This window comes from Chaetodon trifascialis, chromosome 14 (genome assembly GCF_039877785.1).
Source record: "Chaetodon trifascialis isolate fChaTrf1 chromosome 14, fChaTrf1.hap1, whole genome shotgun sequence".
Lineage (NCBI taxonomy): Eukaryota > Metazoa > Chordata > Actinopteri > Chaetodontiformes > Chaetodontidae > Chaetodon > Chaetodon trifascialis.
Window position 1 is genome coordinate 12,290,462 of NC_092069.1, and position 18,061 is coordinate 12,308,522.

At 43.6% G+C, this 18,061-nt stretch overlaps 3 protein-coding genes across 3 annotated transcripts in view; 2 read left to right on the forward strand and 1 right to left on the reverse strand.

Moving 5' to 3' along the window:
• The window catches only part of dnajc17 (DnaJ (Hsp40) homolog, subfamily C, member 17), a 32,105-nt gene extending 23,509 nt beyond the window's left edge, over nt 1–8,596 (forward strand). Inside the window, exon 11 of the mRNA XM_070979763.1 lies at nt 8,324–8,596. Coding sequence (XP_070835864.1) covers nt 8,324–8,449 — 126 coding nt within the window. The 3' untranslated portion in view covers nt 8,450–8,596. The remainder of the gene's footprint in view (nt 1–8,323) is intronic.
• A 2,968-nt stretch (nt 8,597–11,564) lies between these two features.
• On the reverse strand, nt 11,565–13,663 carry gchfr (GTP cyclohydrolase I feedback regulator). The gene is made up of 3 exons (XM_070979671.1): nt 13,505–13,663; nt 12,862–12,956; nt 11,565–12,201 (listed from the first exon to the last, which is right to left on the reverse strand). The coding sequence occupies exons 1-3, from the start codon at nt 13,538–13,540 to the stop codon at nt 12,072–12,074; spliced, it is 261 nt and encodes an 86-aa protein (XP_070835772.1). The 5' UTR covers nt 13,541–13,663; the 3' UTR covers nt 11,565–12,071.
• The window catches only part of bmf1 (BCL2 modifying factor 1), an 82,264-nt gene continuing 76,333 nt past the window's right edge, over nt 12,131–18,061 (forward strand). Inside the window, exon 1 of the mRNA XM_070979669.1 lies at nt 12,131–12,222. The gene's annotated coding sequence lies outside the window, so the exon portion shown is untranslated. The remainder of the gene's footprint in view (nt 12,223–18,061) is intronic.

Consider the following 18,061-nt stretch of genomic DNA (forward strand, 5'->3'; position numbering starts at 1 on the left):
ACCATCCAGGTGGAGCCTTTTTTTTCTTTTTTCTTAAGGCTTTAAATTCACAGTCATCCCGTTTAGAATGGTTGCCAGCTCAGGTGATATCATCCCGGTCGCAGTGTGAGTTGGCCCTTTAGTCACAAGTGTTCAACAAAGTCCTGCTGGTCGGTTGGCTGCACCCATTACCTGCTAGACAGGAGCTGCTGATTTCATTCCTGTGATATTGAGAAAGCCCAAAACAGAGGGGCACGGTTCATTTCAGGAGTGAGAGCTTGACATGGGATAGGTTAGTCAGTCTACAGCGAGTTGTTTTTGAGAGTGTGTGTGTTTCCTAGATTGCGTGCTTGTGTCTAAAAGGAAGTTGTAGTCAGTGAGCACACGGGTCAGTCACCCAGAGGAGGTGGGTTAACTGATCTCTAATCTCCATGTCATTGTCCCTCAGCTCTGCTGATTTCCTGATTTCCTGCTTACTGTTGGCTTGCCTAAAGCCGCCGAGTCCGGCCCACTCCACAGGCCCTTCTGCCTGACTGGAGGCCTATAGCTTCTCTGTGTAATCAAAACATACTATCGCACACAGACATGTATGTACAGGCACGGCGGGTTGCACAAGAGAGATAGCTTGTTGCAATTCCAATTCTCACGCCTCCAGCTTGTTGTCTTTGTCTCTGGAATGCTCCAGCAATACAGTAATGAAAATTGTGTCAGAACAGCAAACTTTGTTTTTGCTATTTTTTTGTGGAATTTATTTGTGTTAAAGATGGCAGGCTTAAAGCATTTTGCTGTGTGCTCACAGCCAGTAATTATACTTGTATTACTTGCGCTGATCATGCCATTTTGGTTGTTTTATGGTTTGGAAGTAGTCTTTTTTTTAACTGTTTAATTTTCTTCAACTTGTGTTTTAAAGAGAATACATGTCATTGAGCTCTGATCTTATACCGAACACAGTGTTCCAGCTGAAAGGAGGACACGTCTATGGATCCCTTTGTCCAGAGTCTCAATGCCTCTCCTTGTTCCCAAAACTTGAACATGCAGAGTGTGAAGAAAATGGACAAATGGTATCTTTCACTGCTTCTCCAGTACTTTCAAATTGATCCAATAAACAATAGGCGTGCCGCCTGATCCTCTCTTGTTCTCCCGCTCTGTACTCCAGTGCCAGAAACGGTCTGCAAGACCAGACACAATTACTCACGCAAATGAAATTATCATAACATTTACTCAAGACTGAAACAGGACATTTCTGAACATTTCTCTTCTGAGAAACCTCCCCCCTTTCCACCTACAACCACAAAACGGCTTTCATGCTAGGAAACAATCAAGGCGAAAAGCTAGTGTTATCTGCGGTATTTGGGAATGACCTCACAAGACCTGCCATCTGACCAAGGTTGGGCTCACTCTTTTACTTGTGTTGTCAGGCTATGTAGCCTCTGGGCTGATGCGTTTAGCCCGAGCTGGATTTCTGTATAAACCTCTTTTCTAAGGCCTGACCATAGCGGGCAGTGTGGTTTGATGCAGCTATGCTGGGCCTGAAATCTGGGATGCTGCATGTTTTTGTTGTTGCAGGATAAAAAGTGTTTCCAGATATTGCTTTGACTGGCGCTAGAAGCCCAAACTGAGGCTTTGGTGGATATTCTTCTGGCTCTTTGTTGTGTGTTCTCCAGCTTCCGCTGTATCAAGGCCCTTAGACAGCCAGCATTTAGACTAGATTTATAGCATGAACTGTCTCATTCTTTTATATGAAAAACATTTTACGATTACGACAAACGTGGGACACGCTGTACTGCGCTGGATGAAATTCAGCTTGTCCTACAAAGTGCCAGACTAGATGGTCAATTCCTTGCCTGAAATTGGACAGTCCACTATTCTCTCTGTAACTGTCTCTTAAACAGTTTCTAGTAGCTTTGTAATGTCCTTTGTGGTGAGTCTATCCTAGTTTGCGTTTGTCATCATTCTAACGAACTGTCGTCACCATTTGTCTCCCAAGTTATGACTCACTGATGATCTTTTTGAAGGCGCTCCAACAGAAACTTGGCAGCCTGGCTGCTCAGAGGAAGTGAAGACACTCAGTTTGCGCATGACGGAGATCTGACACCAGCTAAACTCCAGGTGTTAACCAAGTGCAGCCTCATTAACACATGACAAAGCTTGCAGTAGCCTTTAATCAACAAAGTATGGCCACGTCAGTTCCAACACTGTAAGGAGGTGAATAGGCTGGATAATGAATGAAGGTGTATGAGAAAAATTTCTGATGAGGTCATGTTTATTGATGACAAATACTATATGAATATTAAACAGCTTGATTATTTACATTGGGTTTTAGAGAAATTTGTTGTGATGCCTGCTTTTTTTGGCCTCTGAGCTCCATCCTATATCATCAACCATTTACAAATGAGCTGAGGACTTTGTTCTACAGTAGACTGAGAGCATAAACTCATAGCATCTGTTTTTCTATCCCAGATTTTTTAGAGGAATTCTGATGGGTTATAAAGTACATATCATGGTGCTACAGTGTCTTGTGTTTGAATTTGTCTCCTCTCTCCTCTCATTCTAAATTGTCAGCTGTCCAATAAATGGAGAATTACCCCCTCCAGGAAATATATGTTATGTAATGGTAATTTTGGGTTATTATACATAGAAATCTTGTATATGTTTTGATCTCTTTGTTGCACCAACAAACTAACAAAATGTTAAGAGCTCTCTGTTTAGCTTTAGCGGGATTGATCGTACATATGCATAACTCATACTGTTTTTTTCCCAGTGAATGTGGGTGTTCATTGTAGGCTGGGAATGTACTGCTGTGTCTCCTGGCACTGAATCATTAGTAATTACAAGATCATGGTTGGGATATTTCGATTACTGTAAAGACCGGAGGTATGAGGTGTGTTTGTTCTGCACATTAGATAAGGAACCATACGCATACATACATGCACAGAGTGCACAGACAGTTTACATTGAATTGGACCTTGATTTCATTTTTTTTCTCCCGTCATAATGACTGAGTTCTTTTTTACATCTCCAAGGTTCAGACTGTATTCTAACCAGTCCTGTGGCCCCTTTTGTTGTAATGGGAAATCTGTTGCAATCAGAGGGGTTTTCCCGGAAGGCCAAGACGTGAAAGACATAATTTTGCTTCTACAGCGATGTTTTGTTGGATATTAAAGAGGCCAAACCCCCACATTTCCTTATTCAAGGATCCCTGAGCTCATCCATCATTAAGAGAAATGCCAGGGCACCAGGAGTTCAGGTCTTTGCTGCCATTTCTCTTTTCACTGTTTATTTCCTTTACTTTAACAGTTTCCAACGGCGCTCTCCGTCTCCGTCCAACAGACTTCTTTTCTGTCCAATACCGTGACCACGCACAAGCATATGCGTACATGTCCACACATACACACCTACTTACATGGCACCCCACATCCGCTGCTGCCTTTTTCCCCTGCGCCTTACCTTTGAATGTTATTGGCTGAATCTACAGTCCACACGCCACCATCACTATTTGCACACAATGTTCATTCAGGCACTCTGCTGGCTTTGCATGTGATAATGTAAAAGATCTGCACTTTATATTTGATTGACGATCTTCAGAAATCAGCTTTGCATTTATGCTTAATACTACAGGTAACAGAATGGCAAGGTTCAATACTACAGGTCACATAGTCCTGGGGGCAGCAGAAGAAGTCAGGCAATATGCAGGCTTTTTCCATCATTCTGTGAGCGGCTGTCTGGTCTGATATTATGCTGCACACAGCATGAGTCTGTGGACAGCAGTGCTCAGTCAAAGGAACTAGTTACATTGCTGAGAAGTTGGAGGTTTGTGGCCCGTTTCTTGCAGCTCTTCATCTAACTGCTCACTGTGGCTGCTCATTTTCTTTTCATTACCACCCACAATATCTCAAACTGATCCGCTGTCAAGAAATGCTGAAAATGACCGTTTCCTTGTTTTGTAGATGGTCAGTGCTAATCTCACTGACTAATGCATTGCATCTCCCGTGACTACTTCTTATGGAAGTCAACTCATATTTCGGCAGTTCAATGCTTTAAATGGAAAGCTGCAGCAGTTGGAAATGTTTGGTTTGCATTAGCGTTTTTTTTATAATATTGCAAATAGTTCAACACTTTCTTCAGTGGGCCAAAGGCGCAATCACCATTGAGTTAGCTCATTTGGTGATAGATAGGGACGTGACAGACATTTATGTCAATGAAAATTTCCCAGATTGTGGTTTTCAATAGCTGTGTTTTACACACAGTAAATATCTTTTCCAGCGTAGTTTCAGGGATGTCTCTCAGCACTAACTTGCAGTAACTGTCACAATCAGTGACCTGTACATGTGCTCACTAAGCCTACATCAGCAGAGTTTTTCAGACCCGAAGCTTTTGCTGTCAAATAAAAGGAGTTCTTGTCTTAGAGTTTCATTCAAAATCCAGATGTTTGCAGGACATGTGCATGTAAAGGGTTAAATACAGGAAGTCGATTTGGGCCTTAATCTGTACGTAGTGTTTGTTCTTCACTAACAAAAACAGTATAATAGACCAGACCTTTGGGGTTTTATGTCTGCCGAGTCTCATAATGAATGATGACTAATCCAGTACCATTTACAAAGCTTGAGTTTTGTCTGCAGAGGAATTTCACCTTGGCTCCAGTGTTGCATGTGCAGTACCCCTGTCCTGCTGCCTGTTTGTTTGAGTTAGCAGGAGTGCTCGGGCACCCACATAATACAGGACCACAGACACACACATATACCCGCACACAAATGATCTCTAAATAAGTGTTCGCCTCTCATAAATCACCTACTCGATAGCTCAGTGACACACACACACACACACATAGAAACACACACTGCACCACCACACACACTCCAGATAAATAGTTCCTTGATTAACTACACCAGAGTGCATTAGAGGCAGAAATTTTAGGCTGGACCACAGAGTATGGCTTGTTAAGAAAAAAACGTTCCTTCTCTTGGCAGCAAAGATCACTTCTTGGCTCAGTGACTTGTTAGAGATATCTGATGGCTAATCCAGTTATCAAATACAAATTTGGTTAAGAGACAATAAGCATGAAATAGCGAGTATATCAACTGAAAATGTTTTAAAAGTTGCTGTAGATAGTTTCTGAAGTAATACGATCAGGCTTTGTTAAACCAAGTGTTCTGTGAGAACCCCAAGCTTTAAAGACCCCCCTCTATACACCATAACACAAGATCAAGATCAAAATAAGTTTCCACCTTGGAACTGCAGTTGACCAATGACATAGAAACAGATTCAGACAGCCAGGGTTTCATACGTCACATACGTCACATTTTTGGTAGATTTTTTTTGACTGACGCCTTCAACACATCTTCACCACTGCGATCACAGCATACTCCAGGAATATGTTTTAGGGCAGTGTTCTTCCCTTCAGTGGAGCAGCAGACTTTGAGAATCTATGCTAAGCAGCACCGAAGCTGCTCTGGAGGCTTGTGGAGGTTTAACACCTTACTAAGACAATTTATGTTGGCTTGTCTTCTTTTATTTGTCACCTATCTGCATATACATTTACGTCCAAACACCACAGTAAGAAATCCCCTCTTTTGCCTGTGATAATTTGCTGGAGAAAGGTCTTTTCTTTTTTCCGTTTTGTAGAGACAGTGGCAGTCTCAATTATTTCCTCACTCACTCACTCACTCACTCACTCACTCACTCACTCACTCACTCACTCACTCACTCACTCACTCACTCACTCACTCACTCACTCACTCACTCACTCACTCACTCACTCGTGCTCACACGCTTACATACTCACACACAACTTGCAGAAACGCACATGAAGGAATGGTGTAATGTGCAGCTGATCTGACAACTTGCGCTGAGGGAACACAGTGGCCACCTGCACTGCGAGATGCCTCCTGCTGCGTGTGGGACGGAGTGTGAGAGCATGCGTGCGCGCGTGTGTGTGTGTGTGTATGTGTGTGTTTTACACTGCCTGACTCACAGCATTGGTGGTACTCATGATGTCATTGCTGGCGCTGGGTCAGGCTGGGGTGTGCTGTTTGGAGGCCTAGCCATGTGCTGATGTCACGTAGCTAATCCTTAGCTTGTTTGTATGTGTGTGTTTTACTACCGTCGTACCTCTGCGGTGGCCTCGTGCCCTCCTCTCTTGGCTTTGTACTGGGGCCCATTGTTTGTGTTCTGTGGTTTCCTACTCACCCTGGGCCCCAATGTTAACTGCGGCACACACACGCACACACAGACACGCATACATACACAACCAAGTGTTTGGTTACAGAGTGATGCACTGGCTAAACATGTACATTGTAAGTTAACACTCGAGGCAAGGAAACATCCCTCACCCTGAGAAGAAATGCGTCACGCTGCCCATAAAGCACCTGTTAACACTCAGAATTCCCCTACATCATTAGCCTGGTGCAGTCCGCCTGTGACCACACTGGGTAGAGAATAGGTCAGACCAATTCTGCCCTGACATTTTTCAGGTGCACTTCAGGGCAGTGGCCAGTAGAGGGCAGGGCAGAGCAGCAATATATTTGCTGAGGAAGAGGGAGCTTTTTCACCAGCTTACTTGTGTACTTGCTTGTGTTTTGCTTAATTTGAAGATGCGAGAGTTGTTTATTTACCTAATGGCGTTCGCGTGATATTTCAGAGTTACGTGTCAGACGAGGGCTTGAGCTCACATTACTGGAATGATAATAGCAGCTTTCCTGAATCCAGGGGCGGGGTGGCGGGGTGGGGGATAACTTCCCCTCACCGACCCTCTCCTGTCTTCTTCCTCCATGCTTACCCTCCTTCTCTCAGCACATGGATGTTGGAGTCCCCGTGATGTGTTCCAGATGCCTTAGCTCAGCGAGCGCATTGACAAAAACCTACTGCTCCTCTTCCAGTTGCTCTCACTCGCTCTCCCCCAGTTCCTCATGCACACACTCACTCGCTCTCCCCTGCAGCTCACTGTCTTGTTAAAGAGACACTTCCTTGGCCCAGCAGACTTCCTGGATATAATTCTATAAAACAATGGCTTACTCTGTGGACACATGGTCTTCCTCCCCTTCAAAACGGGATGATGGTTTCTGTGAGTGCATGTGTGTGTTATATTCATACAAATATATGCAGATATGCATCATTCTAGATGCAAATTTTATGTCTCTTTGCTTCTTTAGAGTGTGTGCTGGCCTGTGTGTGTGGCATTTGTGATCGCACAGATCGTGACCTGTGTGTGTGTGTAGGACGTCTTGGCCTGTGTTCCACCCTGCTTGATTAGCCATTAGCCAGTGGCTGCCCTCTCCGATTCCCCACACAGTAAGAGAATCTCTCGCCATCGTCGTCCAAACCCAAGCCCTTCAAAGAAATTGCACAGACACACACACATACACACTGAGATCCTGGGCGGCTGCCAGGCTTAATCCCAGCCCTCATTTTGGGGTTTAATGACCTCAGGCAGCGGAATTACCCTGTCACAGTTGCTCTGTGGGCTGCTGTCTCATGCGTGTTCACCCTGCCATCATGCTGATGGTAACTGAGATGAGAGCATCTGTCCGAGTGTGCCTTTCCTCCGCTGCGCACCCACAGGCCCGGTCGTGAAAGCAAACACACAGTGGACGGTGACCGTGGTGTCATTCGCTCCGTATGCTACCCTGGGTCGCTGTTGTCACAATGAAAAATACAGACATGTTTGACTTTTCGATGACTCATTTCCAGTGTAATGGCTCATTAGAAATGCTGCCTGCGTATTGATTAAAGGGTCATGCCGCTGCTTTTACACATCAAGATCAGTTTACTTGTGGGATGTACTACACATGCCGTGAGCACAGCTGATGTGATGTCATCAGGGTTATCTCTGCTTGAACTTGGAAACTACAAATTTACAATAGAAAGCCTGCCTGTAACCAGCTGAGGGTGTGGAGTCTGAAAGGGGCTTTTACCAGGCTAAGTGCGACAAATGAAAAGGTGCTAAAGGTTGGGAAATGTAGGATTAAAGGGGGTTTGAAGCGCGACGCATACCAGGGACTAAAAGTTGCCTATGCTGCAGAGATTCAGTCATTAGAAAAGAAAAAGAAAAGGACCTGAATGACTTATTGATTATCAAAATAATAGTAAATCTTCAGCCACAACTTATCTATCAATCAAGTAAAGCTTTGCGTATCTTTTTGTTTGTAAATTCTTGCACAAAATAATGAATTCTTGGCCTCAAATACTTCCCTTACAGCCTGATTTTGTCTGTAGAAATGACACAGATTGTGACTAATGATTAGAATACGCCTTCTCAGATCATTTGCAGTCTGTGTCACGTTTTCCACATTTTAATAATAACCTCTCCGTGCTCCCCTGTTTGACATAGTGCGTCTGTCTCCTGCAGGGCGCCCTGACAAATGAACGCGACTATGAGAGCGTGGTGATGATGAGGATGAGGCAGGCTGCTGAGCGACAGAGACTCATAGAACAAATGCAGAGAGACGATGAAGAGGACGCTGCCGGGTCATAGCACAGCAGGAGCCAGCTCGGTACCAGCCTGCAACTATTCAATGAATACTTGTTTCAGGCTTTAGTTTCATAAAGCCTCTTAAGTGTTTTCTTATTGTTTTTTTTCTATGTATTACACTGTAAGGCAAAATAAATCTTTTTAATAACCAAAAAGAAAGTTGTTTTTTTATCTGTGGTTTTCATGAGTTTGTTGTGTCTTTTTTTTATTGAGAGTGTAGGATGACTGAGGGAGAGACAGAGTAGAGGAGAGAGGTCCTGCAAGTCCAGAGGTAGGAGTCCTAACACTCAGGCTGCAGGGGTGAATCAGCACTGCACACTATCTACTGTCACCATGTTGTATCAATGTGTGGGCGCCAATAATATTTGATAACTTACTATTGATCAGTATCTTATGGCAAATTGGACTGTTAGTTCAAAATAAAGCGCACATGTGGAGTCTGTATGTTTGCAGTTCCATCTGTTTCTGACAGATACTAAATTTAGTCTGCTGGCTCGTTAGCTGCTGCAATAAACTGCGATGCAGATATTTCATCTAAATTTATTAGATAATGTTTTCACATTGCCTTTGTGGTTTTTCTGATGATTTGGGGAATTTAATTTTCAATTATGAAATGAACAAGTTGCAATATATCTTAAGACAATACTCAGCGTGTCTCAGTAATATTGCATCCCCATTGATGGATCATTACAGTGTCGCACTGCGGTGCCTGTGAGGATTTTTACAACTTATCTGAACTCTGATAAATTCAGTGAGTATTCCAGGGAGTATTTAGTGTTTATTCATCGTGCTGAAAACGAGCCGGAGATTGGCCGTGCAACACCACACGTAATCAAAATGATATAATGATGTAATTTGCATCTGTCAGCCGTTGGCTGGCTGGCTGTAATGTCTCATTACCTCATCATTGTAGCCAGCTTGGTGTAGTGTAATGTAGTCGCGCCTTTTTGTTGTCTGCATACACTGTCAGTAGCTGTGAAATGAATAAAATGATAAAGGATAGGAGAAGGACGCAAATATTTTAACTGATGACCACACTTAGGCCAACCTGCGATGGCATGGCTTTCTATTTAAGGAATCCCAAGCCAAAAAGTTTGGAAACTCCTGATGAGGATCATCAATATTTAGTGGAAAAGATTGGTAGCGCTATGACCGTCGTCCGTTTAATAGAAGCTGGAGCCAGGAGGTGCTTAGCTTAACTTATCTTAAAGACTGGAAATGTAGGGAAACGGCAAACTTGGCTCTGTCCACCTACAGTACCACCTTTAAAACTCACTAATTAACACGCTTTATCTAATATGTTTAATCTGATCAAAACTCAACAAACAACACGTTGCAGTTTGACATGGGGTTAGGTGCTGAACTATTTCTTGGCAGGCAGAGTTGATTTTCTGGAGTCTTGTTGTCACCATTAGCTTGCCAGGCAACGAGCAGAGACTCCGGGAAGTCACTGCTCCCGGCCAAGAAATTGTCTGGCGTATAACCTCCCGTACAACCGCATCTGGCTGCAGCTTAAAATTGGACCAAATGGACAGACATGAGAGTAGTATCAATCTTCTCATCTAACTCTCAGTAAGTAAGCAAATTGCTTTTTTTTTCTTTGCAAAGGCAAAGAACCGTTGCTTTAATCACCAACTGAAAGGCTTTCATTTAAGGAGTCCTCAAACTGTTTCTGAACTGACTTCTACAACGTGAGAACTGCTGCACGAAGCATGAACAGTGCATGAACATCCATGTTTACTTCATGCATGATGTTTGCAGCAGTGGGTGTGCTTGTTCTGGGGCAACCTACCCACCTCAGTGTTTCCATTTCATACGCTCTACCCTTGATCCTGGTGGATCCTGTCACAGGCCATGGACTAGCTTAAACGTGCCACTTGCTCTAAAGACTGTCTTGTGTTCTGTCCTAAGCTGTTTCACAATAGGCTTATGTAACAGATACCTAGAAGTTGCTCTGTATTGCTTATTTATGTTCTCTGAAGTGACACGCCACCACTCTATGACCCACATTAAGTCAGACACTGCAGTGCCACACTGTTGCGGTTGCCATAAGTTTTGTAACAGGGTCCTCTGCCTGCGGAACATCTATCCATCAAAATTGTATTATTTTCCTGTCCCTTGGGGGGACTATGGCGTAATGGTGTGTCTGTATTTGCGGGCCTGTGTGGCGACGCTTTCTCCTGTCAGTGTGTTATTTAGGAGCCACATGGCAGCTTCGCAACATCCGAGCCAGTCATCCATCTCTCCACGAGTCCTGCGCTGCCTCGCCGTGGCTGTTACACAATGTCCAGCTGCGGAGCGGTGCAGTGCGGTGGGAGACATCTGCTCCTCTCCTCCTGCAAAATCCCCTCATCACATGGTTTTGTTTATGCGTAGCCCTTTTCATATCCCGGCAATGTGAAAAAAAAAGCCCAGAAACACACAAACTCTGTCCAAATGACAACAGAGGAAATACAATTACAGGAAACACATTCACCACCAACCCTGCCCTGAGCCCACAGTGGCTTGTGCTGCATGCGAACCAGGATGGGAGGATGAGCCTGATGTAGGCTCCGTCCTATCAAGGATTACAGCAGAGCCTTGGAATCTTAATAGCATCTTCTTCACCGTTTTCCTTACATTGTTCGGATCAAACCTGTCAGTTGGTTTGTGCAAACAGTGTCTGGAATCCCCACGGTCTCAGAACTGGGAAGCACCGGCACCTTTTGATCTTTGGTGTGGAGGGGGAAGCGAAGTCATGTGTGAAGCAGCAGGACTGGTAAGAGTATGACTGTGAGCTGGCTGGCAAAGTTTCTGGTTTGTGGCTTAGTGATCCGGGCTGGCCCCAGACGTGCGCTGGCAGACCTGGGGCTGTAATGGAACCACCCAGTGTTTGTTGGCTCTCACAGGCAGACCTCTTGCACTGTGTGCCTACGGTGCCGATGCCTCATCTTGGTGCATACATCATCCCTGTAAGGTGCCACGGAGCTGCGATGGCTCACAATAATGATCATTTTTCTATATATGATTATTGTTAAGTGTCTGTTTTATGGATTACCAGAAAGCATGCCATTGTTTCTGTGGTAAATCTAATAAGGATTGCAAATTATTTTTCTTTTATTAATAAGTACACAAGCAATCCACATCATTACATCATTTAATCATAAGCATATGATACATTTACAAAAACATCTTTACACAGTGCTGTGAGTGCAAATCCATCTAGCATTGAGTTTTATTTGCTTGGGTGAGGCCTTTTGCGCAGGCTGAATTTACAGACATGCCTTTAATTGAGTTCTACTGCCAAATGAAATATTAACAGTGAAACTGGCCCTCACTCCCCGCACATGGTCACCAGCAGTACGTAGCAAACAATATGGGCAAAGAGTCTTGTAAAACTCAGGAATGTAATTCAGTGTTCCCTTTAAATTGGTGACCAGTCACCTATTGAAGGTAGTCTGAAACGTTATGTCTGGGATAATCTCATTTTAAGAACTTTATTTTTACTTGGCAAAGGCCTGATTTACTAGCTGTCAGTATGGGGTGGGAACCAAAGTTTTAAAGAAGTTGACAAAGTTCTTCATCATGACTCATTCACCCTTTTTAAAAGGCTTCTACAGGTACATCAATCCAATCAGCACTTCCGTCACTCCGTGTCCTTGTGGAGACACCACACCAGCGTCTGTCCCACCCCCGTCATCGTCAGCACGCGGAAGCCGATCTTCTCCAGCTTGTCCAACACGAGGCGAGGTGGGTCGTCCACATGGTACTCGGAGCTAAATGAGCATAAACACAAAGTAAGTGGACTTTCCACAGATGTGGGGTTTCTCTGTCTTTCAGTAAACTTTGCTTGGGCCATAGAATGCTGTTAATTGTTCTGGTGCATGTTCACTTCCTTCCACACCTTGGTTCATTTCCCAGCAGCATTTGAATCAGATTGCCAATGACAACACTTCCCTGATCTGTATTCCATCAGCATGAATGGTTTATTCGAAAATGTGCAGAGCAGCAGCTCTCCTCCGCCACGTGACCTGATCTCAGCTCTGTGGTCAATATGTACACGTTCGCTGCCAAAATGAAAGAAACACCAAGTGCCTAAATATGGAAATGTGGCCCGGTGTGAGCACATTTACAGTCCACCTGGGAGTGGAATCTGCATGCGTGTGTGTGTGGACAGTTTACACATTACAGTCTTCCAGTCCCTATTTGCATGATGCTGGTGGAGGTGGTTTCTTCTAAATAATCAAATCCACATCCTGTGAGGGACACTTTAAGTCTTGGTGCTTGTGTGGATGAAACCCTGAGCCAAACGATGCCTCCAAATCATTCACTTTACTTCCCATCATAAGGTCATGACCGAGTTTGACCAGTTACTTGCCACATTTACTTTAAGTCCCCCCATTAAAATAAGCGATTGCTCCATTTTCAATACTCACAAATTGTTTCCCAGCATGGTTGTTTTCCTTGCTCCCAGGTAGTTCATGACAGCTGGATCAGAATATTCGTCTCCCACATTTGTTGGACCATTCTCCTGTAAGAAGCAATTAAGTAGATTAACAAACTAAACAGCTGATAGTTTGTTTAAGATTAATTAACAAATGATTGCTTTGCTCCAACAATATCTGTTGTGTGTTATCTGTGCAGTATCTACATGGCTACACCTGCAGCCCTGTGGCAGGTGCGGATCATAATCTCTAATAAGTGGACAGCCTAAAAATAGTTCATCCAATGCTCTAGAATTAGGCTGCTCCAGTCGTGCAGACAACAGAATGAACATGCGCAACAAGAGGCAGACAACTTGGCAACATGTGTTTTTAATTTAGGGAACCATGGCAAAAAAAAAAGAAAAAAAAGAAAAGAAAAAACAAAACACAAGCATACGCACGCTGCTTGCTCCGCTTGTAGCATTGACTGTTGTTTTCCAGCATGCACAATATTACAGGCCGATGCATAACTATAATCTGTAACCTTGATTGATTGGTAGTGCGCGCTGTGGTGTTCTGCCAAATCAATAATTCCCTGAATGTCCAACTCGAGCGCGCCTCTTCAGAAAGCATTAAACAGATGCGGGATACACACCAGTCGGATCTGCGTACTGATGAACATGTAAGGCATCTCTGCTCCCTCGCGATGGACCGTTATTCCTCTGGGAGTGACCGCTGAGGTTTCAGCACGGACGCGACAGTCCCCTCTCCAACTCGCGCCTCTGCTGACAGCTCTTTGCGGAATGCGGAAACACCCACCGCGACGGACCAATCACAGCTCCCCTCACGGCATCTGTTTACATTGCTGCCTGCTCGGTGCATGAAGTCTTGGTCAGCCGGTGTGGTCATTAGTTTGTTGACATGACAAAAGTTGGGCGATGTAAATGTTCACATGATTTTTTTTTTTAATGTGGAGTTCACAGAAATGTTTGATTACTCAGCCTTTTTATTTATTTATTGATTGATTTTTTCAGAATTATACATCCTCTGTGCAGAAGTCCCCTATAAATTGTAGACATTTTCCCTATGTTATAACCTGCATGGATGATAAGTGATTTGTTAAGCAACATTGTAAAGGCTTGAGTTTCCAAAATAACAGAAGACTCATAGCTAAATGCATTAAGCATTTAGCTCTTATTCCAGGCCACATTTTAATGCTTTGTGCAAAGAAATACACATTTTTGAAGAGCTACAATTTTGCTCACTCTGTCCATAAGTTCTCATGGATTCGATTTATGTAAAACATTTGCTTAAAAAAAAAAAAATCACATTGAGCCCACACCGTCTGGAACTCTAATTTCCTCCTCTGAGATTTATTAATTTCCTCCTCAGTGCAACAATAATAATTCTGGATCAGTCTTGCGACTGAGAGGGAAATGAAAGACATAGACCACAGGCAAACAACAATGGTGGGGACTCTGATAAAATCAGCAATATGAATGTAATGTCCCTCTGTTGCTGGAGGAGCCCGATACACATTCAGTTAGGCATTGCATGTCAAGCTGTCTGGGAGGGATCCTGTAAAGCCTGATTGCAGCTTGATATTGTGATGGTAGGCAGACGTGAATCCAGGCAAACCGCAGCTCATTCAGAAATTTCCCTCAGCACTTTCAATGTTGAACACATCATCTGGTGGTTTACCACTTTAAGATGTATCTTTTGTCCTCTGTTGAGATTTTATCACGTACTGCTGCTACATTTGATACATCTCTGCACTGTGAGACTGCATGGATACTGTTTGTTTACTGCCTAATGTGTCTGCCATGACAGTGTCATTCCTGCCTCCTGAAGTGATCTGCAGGCAATAATCTGTACCCCCTTCATTCCGAAGGATGCAGGTGCTTGGCGAGAATTGCTGAGAAGATTGCCACCTACTGGCCTTCAAAATCATTGTCATCCAGATTGTGTTCCTTGTCTCTTTTGTTTTTTCTGTCACAATGGTAAAAAAAAAACATTCACACACTTTGCTAAAGGCTTCCACACTGCTTTCCTCTTTGGACAACATCCACTTGTTGATTGACAGGTTAGGCTTTCAGTACTTATATGAATCATTCTCAGTGTGAAAAACGATGGTGCGAATGTCTCTATTCTTGTGTTTTATCTGTCCCTGTAAACCCGAGACCCATTCTTCAGCAAAGAAAACAGGAAAGCAGCAGGGTTGTCGCTGAGGCCCCCAAAAATAAACCAGAGACCCACCCCTCTTGCCAAAAGAGCGCTCTCTCCAAACATGTTCCTACCCGAGCCACTTCCTGGACTCCCGCAGCGTCTTCCTGCACTGGCTCATCTGCTGCTGGTTATTGGTGTGCAGGGTCACCTCTTCTGTGACCTGTGGTGACAGTGGAGCTCGTCCCTGGTGGGTCCACAGGAAGCAGTTTGATCTTTTGATGAGGCCTTTGCCTACACCTTCTCAGCTTAAGTGTGATGGCCTGTTGCAGGAACGCTTTCGTCAAATGAGCTGCGTGTGTCGTGCAAAGAATTTCCTGCAACTAAAAGAATGTAAATGCCACGACAGCTGTGTTACTCTAGCTACACTTCAAAAACTCAGCTCTCGAAAACATGACAAAAAAGCGATGAAAAGGGAGTAATGTTACTTAAAATAAGCAAAACAATCTGCCAACAGAACAGAAAAATATCCTTGACAGTTTTTAAACAAGTAAAAATATCACGTCTCAAAGAATGAACCACTATCTTAAAAGTAGTGCAGTCAGACAAAAGAACAAGTACGTTTGACAGGATACAAAGAAATTCTGCCTTGAACAAAGCAGCTTTGTACTTGTCAGTGTTCATCAAACAGCTTTATAATTCTGGAAATTCCAGTTTCAAGCATTTAGTTACTCAGAAGCAGTAATAAAATCTCTGTAAGAAGTTATAATATCTTAAGGCAAAAAAGCATGAACTAAACAAGTGAAATGCTCTAACATGAAACCTGCCTGGGAAGAAGATTTATCTAGTCAGATAAAAGACAAGCATGCATTGTCTTGATTTAAGATACTCCATCGTAGATTTAGCTTTTTTTTGCAGTGCATGCAGAGCCCTTAAAACCTTACAAATAAAAAAGCAATATCCACTGCAAATACTGCAGAATTCTTCACATGTTCTCATATAATTCTAACAGGTTTAGTGGATTTGGCACATAAAATCTCCTCCTCCTCACGTACCCCAGGATGCGTGATTTAACTGAAGAAATGAAACTTTGGCACCAAGAAGAAGCAGCAGTTAGTTATTGACTTGTATTCTGTGCAGGGCAACCTACTTAACGTGTGTATACAGACCAGAAACATGGGACCACAAATCATGCTTGAAAAAGAAACTTCATGTCATAACGCCTCAGACATCGCACACACACAACGTCGAGCTTTCTGTGATAAATATGTCTGACGGATTTACTTGCTGTGAATATGTGTGGGTGAAGAGCTGCGCTGGACAGCTGCACTGCTAAAGCAATCACTTTAAATCACTGAGTGGGGACTGCATAGGAATGAGTTATACAGCAGCAGGCAACGTGTGTGTGTGTGTGTGTGTGTGTGTGTGTGTGTGTGTGTGTGTGTGTACGTGCGTGTGTGATGATTTACTGTAGGTGTATGTTGCAGTGATATTCCAATATTCAGCGGAGAGATTTAAACTGTGGGAGAGCAGAGACAAGAGGCAGCTCTTTGATAGATTGGGTGTTAGGGTTACACTCTGTATAGGTTTACATCTGCTTAATTTTGATGAATCGCTGTTGAGCCGTGTATTACTTGTGGACACTTTTCTACTTGTGCACTTACACTTGTGTGCGTCTGCATCTGCCTGTGCAGCGCAGCTCCCCTCAGAGGAGCTTCACAGTCCCTCCTCTGCAAGGAGATACATCACTGACCTCCTTTCCTTTGCTGTTTTCCAGATTACACCCAGCAGCTTACATAAAGTGTCTCCAAGCTGCAGAGATATTACCCAGCAGCCTTAGCAAGGTTAAATTCTCCTTTCCCCCTCCTCCCTTTGTCTCTTCTTTTCACCTTACCTCACCTCTCTTCCGACTTGTCCCCGCTGCACTCACTGATAGATGGTTCCTGCTGGCTTTAGGAATTACGCAACACATCATAGCTGTACGTCCATCGCTGTGAAACATTTCAAACGCTGTCACCAGGTCAAACATTCTGTTGAGAAACACCAGGATGCGGTTTCCGTGGTTGTGCGCATACTGGAAGGGTTTGTTTAGGGAGACTTTCTCTCCGTGATTAAGAATAATGTCATCAGAAATTTGGAACGACAAGTTCTTACACAGTGTGTCTTTTCTCTCAGCACCTCGATTCAGAGCTGGATTTTGTGCAAGAAGCAATGTCCCTATGGGTTACCGCAAATGGGACCGATCGGGCTATTAGTAACAGGAAACAACATGATGCATAATAAACACAGAGGAACAGAGAAGGGATTGAAGAGGGCTTGAATATATCAGCAATGTAGCCTGGCTAGTTGGCCGGCGTTCCTCGTCGGTGTCTGCGTTGCAGCCCAGTGAGTTTGACCACAGTCATGTGCGTTTAGTGAGATTAATTATTACTGCTTGGATACAGTAAAGATGACTCCTGCTGGACAGAGTCAAAAGCTAAAAGATAAAAGAATTATCCATTTGTTAAATGTGAATTATCTTCACTCAGGGTGTCAATTCAGTCCATCCAAAAAAAAAAAAAAAAGCTCCAGAAACACCTGTTAAATCAGTGGCTGTGAAGAACCAGGCACATCCACACAGCATTCACTTTGACACGACATGATTAATTAGATCATTTGGTGACCGTTCAGACGTCACCACGAGTGTTCAGCCAAACTTTTCCTTTTTCCCAGGGATTTCAATGTGGCGGAGAGTTTTTCTTCGGACTGAAAGGATTCTCAGTTCTTCGGAAACAGGCTTCCTAAAAATCTGAACTATCCCTTTTTAAAGACCCCAGCCTGACCACCACTTTACAGCTCGTTCATTAAGTTTTATTTCCTCTCATTACCAGATCATAAAAGTATTCATTGCCGTCCTCCCCCCAAAGTCAAACATTTTGTTTGAATATCCTGAAATGACATGAAATTAAAAGGAAATTAGTGAACATTGACGATAGCGGTAAGCATCAATTTCCTGAAAGTTTACAAAAGCGATTTAAACGATTATGGCTTGAATTAAGTGCACTTTACA